The sequence below is a fragment of the Spinacia oleracea genome, chromosome 3 (assembly GCF_020520425.1).
Source record: "Spinacia oleracea cultivar Varoflay chromosome 3, BTI_SOV_V1, whole genome shotgun sequence".
NCBI classification, from domain to species: Eukaryota; Viridiplantae; Streptophyta; class Magnoliopsida; order Caryophyllales; family Amaranthaceae; genus Spinacia; species Spinacia oleracea.
The window spans coordinates 37,423,064-37,430,557 of record NC_079489.1 but is presented as its reverse complement, the minus strand read 5'-3'; the positions used below and the strand labels follow the sequence as shown (position 1 = coordinate 37,430,557).

The 7,494-nt window shown below is 34.6% G+C and overlaps 1 protein-coding gene across 3 annotated transcripts; it reads right to left on the bottom strand.

Moving 5' to 3' along the window:
- Window positions 1-243: 243 nt before the first annotated feature.
- On the bottom strand, window positions 244-5,865 carry LOC110776379 (10 kDa chaperonin, mitochondrial). Of its 3 annotated transcripts, none has more exons than XM_056840161.1 (3): window positions 4,403-5,368; window positions 3,739-3,878; window positions 244-524 (listed from the first exon to the last, which is right to left on the bottom strand). In XM_056840161.1, the coding sequence occupies exons 1-3, from the start codon at window positions 4,505-4,507 to the stop codon at window positions 413-415; spliced, it is 357 nt and encodes a 118-aa protein (XP_056696139.1). In that variant the 5' UTR covers window positions 4,508-5,368; the 3' UTR covers window positions 244-412. The 3 variants fall into 3 exon arrangements, 2 of the variants coding, with proteins under 2 accessions (XP_056696139.1, XP_021836626.1); XR_008930341.1 differs by lacking the exon at window positions 244-524 and adding an exon at window positions 5,405-5,865 and having other exon boundaries at window positions 3,819-3,878; window positions 4,403-4,475; XM_021980934.2 differs by lacking the exon at window positions 244-524 and having other exon boundaries at window positions 3,735-3,878; window positions 4,403-5,392.
- Window positions 5,866-7,494: the final 1,629 nt, after the last annotated feature.

Below are 7,494 nucleotides of genomic sequence, written 5' to 3'. Positions count from 1 at the left end.
CCTTAACAAGGGCAACTTATAATCTTATAAGTTGCCCTTGTATGCAACAAGGGCAACTTATGTGAAACTTATAAGTTGCCCTTATCGCATACAAGGGCAACTTATAAGCTTCACATAAGTTGCTCTTGTTTGAAACAAGGGCAACTTATAAGCTTCACATAAGTTGCTCTTGTTGCAAACAAGGGCAACTTTTGAGTTTTTTTTTTAAAAAAAAAAAAAAAAAAAAAACTGCAATATAATTCCTGATATTTCGCAATATAAAATTCTGCATTATAATTTATAGAATACTGTTTCACCTCAAAAATGATAAATTTCAAATTTCCAATAATATTTCCGAATTAATTCAAATGTAATTAATTAAATCGATAAATAACAAAATAATGTAAGAGTCACGAATAACTACAAGCCTGCTCTAATTATTACACTGAGGGTAATTCACAATCGTTGAAGTAAGTAGCTCACTTGTCTCGAACTTCATCCAACTCCTCTTTGGTGAAGGGCCCCTCCCTTGGAGTTGTGAAAACCTTTAAAAGAACAACGTACATGCAAACCAATAAATTAAATTAAGTTTCATATGCGAAAACAGAAATTATATTGGTCGCGAAAACAACTTTCTGAGTGTACTAAGATTCATTTCAAGTTCTTTATGCACATCTAAGGCTCACTTAGCTCGATATAGATCATATTTGGCCAAAAATGACATTTTCGATCCCAAATATCAAAAAATGAACCTAAGTACACTTTTTAAATCTTTTCCATGATTTATATGATTAGTTATATCTTTATAAGACTCATTTCAAATTCGTTATGCACGCTTATGGGTCATTTGGGTCGATATAGGTCATTTATGGCCAAAAATGGCATTTTCGATCCCAACTACCAACAACCGAACTATTTCCATATTCTAACCCTTTTTCATGATTCATATGATTAGTTATATGTTTATGAAACTCATTTCAAGTTCGTTATGCAAGCCTAAGGGTCATTTGGGTCGATATAGGCATTTATGGCAAAAAATGTCATTTTCGAAACCAACTACCAACAAACAAACCTATTTCCAAATTCTAACCCTTATTCATGATTCATATGATTAGTTATATGTTTATGAAACTCATTTCAAGTTTGTTATGCAAGCCTAAGGGTCATTTGGGTCGATATAGGCCATTTATGGCCAAAAATGGCATTTTCGATCCCAACTACCAACAACCGAACCTATTTCCATATTCTAAACGTTTTTCATGATTCATATGATTAGTTATATGTTTATGAAACTCATTTCAAGTTCGTTATTCACGCCTATGGGTCATTTGGATCGATATAGGTCATTTATGGCCAAAAATGGCATTTTCAATCCCAACTACCAACAAACGAACCTATTTCCATATTCTAAATGTTTTTCATGATTCATATGATTAATTATATGTTTATAAGACTCATTTTAAGTTCGTTATGCACGCTTATGGGTCATTTGGGTCGATATAGGTCATTTATGGCCAAAAATGGCATTTTCGATCCCAACTACCAACAAACGAACCTATTTCCATATTCTAAACGTTTTTCATGATTCATATGATTAATTATATGTTTATAAAACTCATTTTAAGTTCGTTATGCACGCCTATGGGTCATTTGGGTCGATATAGGTCATTTATGGCCAAAAATGACATTTTCGATCCCAACTACCAACAAACGAACCTATTTCCATATTCTAAACCTTTTTCATGATTCATATGTTTAGTTATATGTTTATGAAACTCATTTCAAGTTCGTTATGCAAGCCTAAGGGTCATTTGGGTCGATATAGGCCATTTATGGCCAAAAATGGCATTTTCGATCCCAACTACCAACAAACGAACCTATTTCCATATTCTAAACGTTTTTCATGATTCATATGATTATTTATATGTTTATGAAACTCATTTCAAGTTCGTTATTCACGCCTATGGGTCATTTCGGTCGATATAGGTCATTTATGGCCAAATATGGCATTTTCGATCCCAACTACCAACAAACGAACCTATTTCCACATTATAACATCTTTTCATGATTCATATGTTTATTTATATGTTTATGAAACTCATTTCAAGTTCGTTATGCAAGCCTAAGGGTCATTTGGGTCGATATAGACCATTTATGGCCAAAAATGGCATTTTCAATCCCAACTACCAAGAAACGAACCTATTTACATATTCTAAACGTTTTTCATGATTTATATGATTAGTTATATGTTTATGAAACTCATTTCAAGTTCGTTATTCACGCCTATGGGTCATTTGGGTCGATATAGGTCATTTATGGCCAAAAATGGCATTTTCGATCCCAACTACCAACAAACGAACCTATTTCCATATTCTAAATGTTTTTCATGATTCATATGATTAATTATATGTTTATAAGACTCATTTTAAGTTCGTTATGCACGCCTATGGGTAATTTGGGTCGATATAGGTCATTTATGGCAAAAAATGGCATTTTCGATCCCAACTACCAACAAACGAACCTATTTCCATATTCTAAACGTTTTTCATGATTTATATGATTAGTTATATATTGATTAAACTCATTTCAAGTTCTTTATGCACATGTAAGGCTCATTTGGCTCGATATAGGTCATATTTGGCCAAAATGGCATTTTCGATCCCAAATATCAACAAAAGAACCAAAGTAGATGAGAATAAGGATTGGAAACCAAAGTAGATGAGAATAAATATTGGAAACCTAATACTAAGTATTTTAAACATGTAAAGGGTTAAGAATTCCTATTTTGGTTCATTAGTTGAGAGTTGGGAACGAAAACGGCAATTTTAGTCAAAATATGACATGTAAGGATCGGACGAGCCTTAAATGTGCATAAATTGACCAAAGTAGATGAGAATGAGGAGTGGCAACATAATAATAAGTATTTTAAACATGTAAAGGGTTAAGAATTCCTATTTTGGTTCATTAGTTGAGAGTTGGGAGCGAAAACGGCTATGTTAGTCAAAATATGACACATAACGATCGAACGAGCCTCAAATGTGCATAAATTGACCAAAGTAGATGAGAATGAGGATTGGAAACCTAATACTAAGTGTATTAAACATTCAAAAGGCTCAATATTCCTATTTTGGTTCATTATTGGAGAGTTGGGAGCGAAAATGGCTATTTTAGTCAAAATATGACATATAACGATCAAACGAGCCTTAAATTTTATATTCCACCCAAGTTAAGGATGGTAAATACTTCGAGAATTGTTCATATCTTCCCTTTTATATTATCAACCAGCCTTATATTTTATATTCCACCCAAGTTAAGGATGGTAAAAGTAAGTCACTACAACATCCTTATCAACCCCTTTAATTTGTATGTAGGGACATGGCACGTCTAGCAGATTATTAACTTCAACAAGAATCTAAAAGAAGACATCCAAAGAGAAAATTTTCTAAATTAAAACTTGTATATATCATATAGAATTGTGTCAATTCTCTGAGAATAGTCTGAAGTAAATTATCACCAGGAATGTTGTTAAACGAAATCTAACTTTTGGCGCTTAAAATCAAGATAAATATTAAGCTCCCAACTAAACTATAGGTATGCAAGTTTGGTATGCAAGTTTGTGAAGTCAAGATAAATGTTAAGCTCCCAACTAAACTATAGGTATGCAAGCTCCCAACAAAGTTGTTAAAGAATCTAGGGATAAAGCACTCAACTAATCGTAGATTCTTAGCAAAAAAGAATTATGGAGGACAATAAACTTACTCTTTTTCACCATGCTTCACTGTAGTTCCTTCATATTCAGGCAGGAGTACATTATCCCCTTCTTTGACAGCAACAGGAACATGATTCACAGACTTGTCGCGAAGGCCAGGTCCAACAGCAAGAACTTTTCCAGAATTAAGCTGAATACCCAATTCAATTAACAAATTTCAGCAACAACCCTTTACAGGAGGAACAACAACTGACACCCCCCCTCAAGAAAAAGTATCACAATCAGAGTTGACACACTTTACAGACAGCACAAACTTGGAAATAATCCTCAATCAACCAATGAAGAACAATTATATGATTATTCACCGTGATAATCCGAAAATTTTCACATTAAATCAGATAATTAACAGGCATCACTGACAATAAAATCAACAGATGATCTAATCAACTAAATAGTTAACTGGAGGGATAAGCCCCACTAATGTAGTACACTTTTCAACTAAAATAAGATAAACCCATTCATCTTATTCGCATTTCTGAAGTACATTTTAGAAAATGGGAAGAAATCTACCAACTTACGTAATACCTATTTCAAAAATCAAGAAGAAAACCAATTTATTGGATAAAAAACAACAATGTTCCCACATGAATTAGACAGATAAAGCAGAAAACAAATGACAAAAGCCAAAATGAGTAAAATTGTAAGGAAGTATACCTTGTTGCTGGTCTCGGGGAGTAAAATGCCGGCGTGAGTCTTTGCAGGAGGAACAATCTTCTCCACCAAAACTCTGTTCAACAATGGCGTCAAACGCTTAGCCATTTTTCAGTTAAAAATTAAAATTTGCGATAAACAAAGGAGGGTGAAGGAGAACGGAAATAAAACCCTAGATCAGGTGATTAGGGTTTATGAGAGAGAGAAAAAGGGAGGGTTTACGGGAAATCTGACTGAAATTGCAGAAATTCCATAATCTGGACTCTCTGCATTCTGGGGTGGGGTAAGCAGAAGCAGAAGCGTGCAGGAAAAAGCAGTAACAAGCTGCACAACCAAAAGCCTAAAACCAGAACCAAAAACAACTTCCAAAAGCCTGAAACCAGAACCAATAACTAGCTAACAGGCCACTGAAAAAGCAGGAACAAGCTGCACAAACAAAATAGATAAACAAGCCACAGAAAAAGGCTCTAATCTATTGGAAACTTGAAACAGAAACAACAAAACAGAGCTAATCATATGAGTGTCGATTACTACCCTTCAAGCTCCTACAAACCAGAACTACAATCAAAACCAAACTAACTCAAACCTGTTTCCAAAAGGCTGGAACTAGAAGCAAAAACTACCCAACAGCCTACAAAAAAAGTTGCACCAGGTAGCGCAGACAAAACAGAAACAACTCCATACTTATTCAGCTATAAATAGCAACAAAGTTATAAAATTTTATTAACAATCTCCTCTACTAAATCATACCCTCTAAACCCAACAAAATAACATTAATATTAACATGAGTTCAAGATAGAAGCAACAAAATCAAGACCAGAATTCTAATGAGTAATGAACATCACGCTGGAAAATAAACATCCTAATCTAACCAAAGAGAAAAAAAATTAGAGAAAAATAAACCTAATTTGAAATTCTAATTCAAATTACACCCAAATCGAACTCCATAATTAGCTCCTAATAAAAAGAATGCAAATTTAAGAGAATCAATTCAGAGAAACATACCGTCAAATTAGTCGTCGTTCAACTTTCAATTTCAGACAAATTCGCATATCTATGGGCTCGATCAACCGCTAAAATGATGAAGTTCCATATCTTAAGAAAAGGAGTTCCAGTTTCTATGAAGTTCCAGTTCCATAATCGAGCAAAAACGATGAAGTTCAAGCATCTTTTGCTGCGTCTCCGCTTGAGTAATTAAAGGAGCTCTTTATAGCTGAGAAGTCGAACGTCGCCGGTGGAGTTTAAGGAGAGTTGAGGCGAACGTCGCAGGTAGAGTTTGGGGAGAACTGTGAGTGAATAAGTGGGAGCAAAGAGGAAGAAGTAGTAGCAGCAAGAATGGTGAGTGGATGAGCGGGAAGAAGCAGTAGAAGAATGGTGTAAATTGAAGAAGCTAGGTTTCAATTTTCAAGTACAAAACCAAATAAAAGATGCGCTTGTGTGTTCCTTTCCCCCAAATGAGGATGTCAGTGTTTTTTTTTTGTTTTTTTTGATTTTTGATCAATTAAAGGTTGCACTTGTTAAATAAGGGCAACCTTTAAGTAGCCACCTTTGATGTTTTTTCCACTAGTGATTATTGGTAATAAACTGCAATTAACTCATCATTAACAGAAGAATTAGGCAAAAACAATCATGAGACCGGTGGTATGGAGACACAAATAAAATAATCCCCAATAACATTCCTTTAAATAAACAATTACTCCCCTCAAAAAAAAATACAATTACTTTCCCAAAATAAATATAATTCAATATTCTCATAATCACCTCAATAACAAAATAAATAATATCTCATCTCGATATCTCGATATCTCCATATAAAACACGGACTCTAGTAATAAATTTCCTCTTGAGCAACTCTAACTCCTTAATCGTACATGTACATCAACATTAAAATAGAAAATGGGGAAAATACAAAAAAAATCGATATCTTAATTATCGGTAATAAACCGTACTTAACTCATCATTAGCAGTAGAATTAGGCAAAAATCATCCTGGGGCCTGTGGGTATGGCCCAGAAATAAAATAATCCTCAAATAAAATTCATTTAAATAATACAATATTCCCAAACTATAATTCTATATGCTCATATAAAAAAAAACTCTATAACAGGATTTCCATATATATATAAAAAAATTATCATCTCAACATCTCCATAATAAAATATTGTCTCTGATGATAACTTTCCTCTTATATCACTGGTTGTGGGATCTTTTACGGTGCTGACGTGGCACGCGTTCCTCGGAGGTATCAAGTATGACCTGGCACGAACTTCTGGCAACCTGCAAAACAAGAATATTCCCGTAGGAATATTCTCTCCGATTCTTAAGTAAGTATAAGCTAGAGAGATAAGTAATTTGTAGAGAGAAGGTAGAGCAAAGATAAGTTTTTGTTGGTGGGAATGAATTCAATGCCCTTTTACCTTGGGATCTGAGCTATTTATAGTGCTAGGGTTTCTTGGGGATTGTACCCTCAACCCTAGCTGTGGGGTGCGTGCCCCTTGGGGATTTAGGACACGTGGCATTCGGCCCGCAATGATGAACCTTCTCCATTTGGACCTGCCTTCTCAGAGAGAATGGGCCTTCCAAAATGGGGCTCTGCTCTTATTTCGGTTGGGTACCAAAATTTGGGCCTTCTTTCTAGGTTTGAACCCAACTGGCCAGTATTGATCGTCGACTGCCTCTTTGGGCTTTGTGGTGGAGATATTCAAGCCCACATCATCACTGACAGGCTAAATTCGTATCACCTAATCAAAAATAAAATCTAAGTCCACTAACAAGATAGTAAGGGAAGTAGGGATCGTATCCACAGGGAAACAGCGTTTTTTCTACTATTAAAACTAAGGTCTAGACTATTGTGAAACAAGAAAGTTGGTTGATTTGTAAATTAAAACTACGGCAATAATTAAACAAAGAGGAATTCATATATTAAAAGGTCTAGGGCATAGGTTCACCAATGAACAACAATCCAGGATGATAAACAATCATTAATAATCAATAAAGCAATTAATTAGACTAGCATGCTCTCTCGAATCGATAATCATAGACTTAGAATTAACAGGCTCTCGCTACGTAGTAATCCCAATTCTACCTATTGAAACA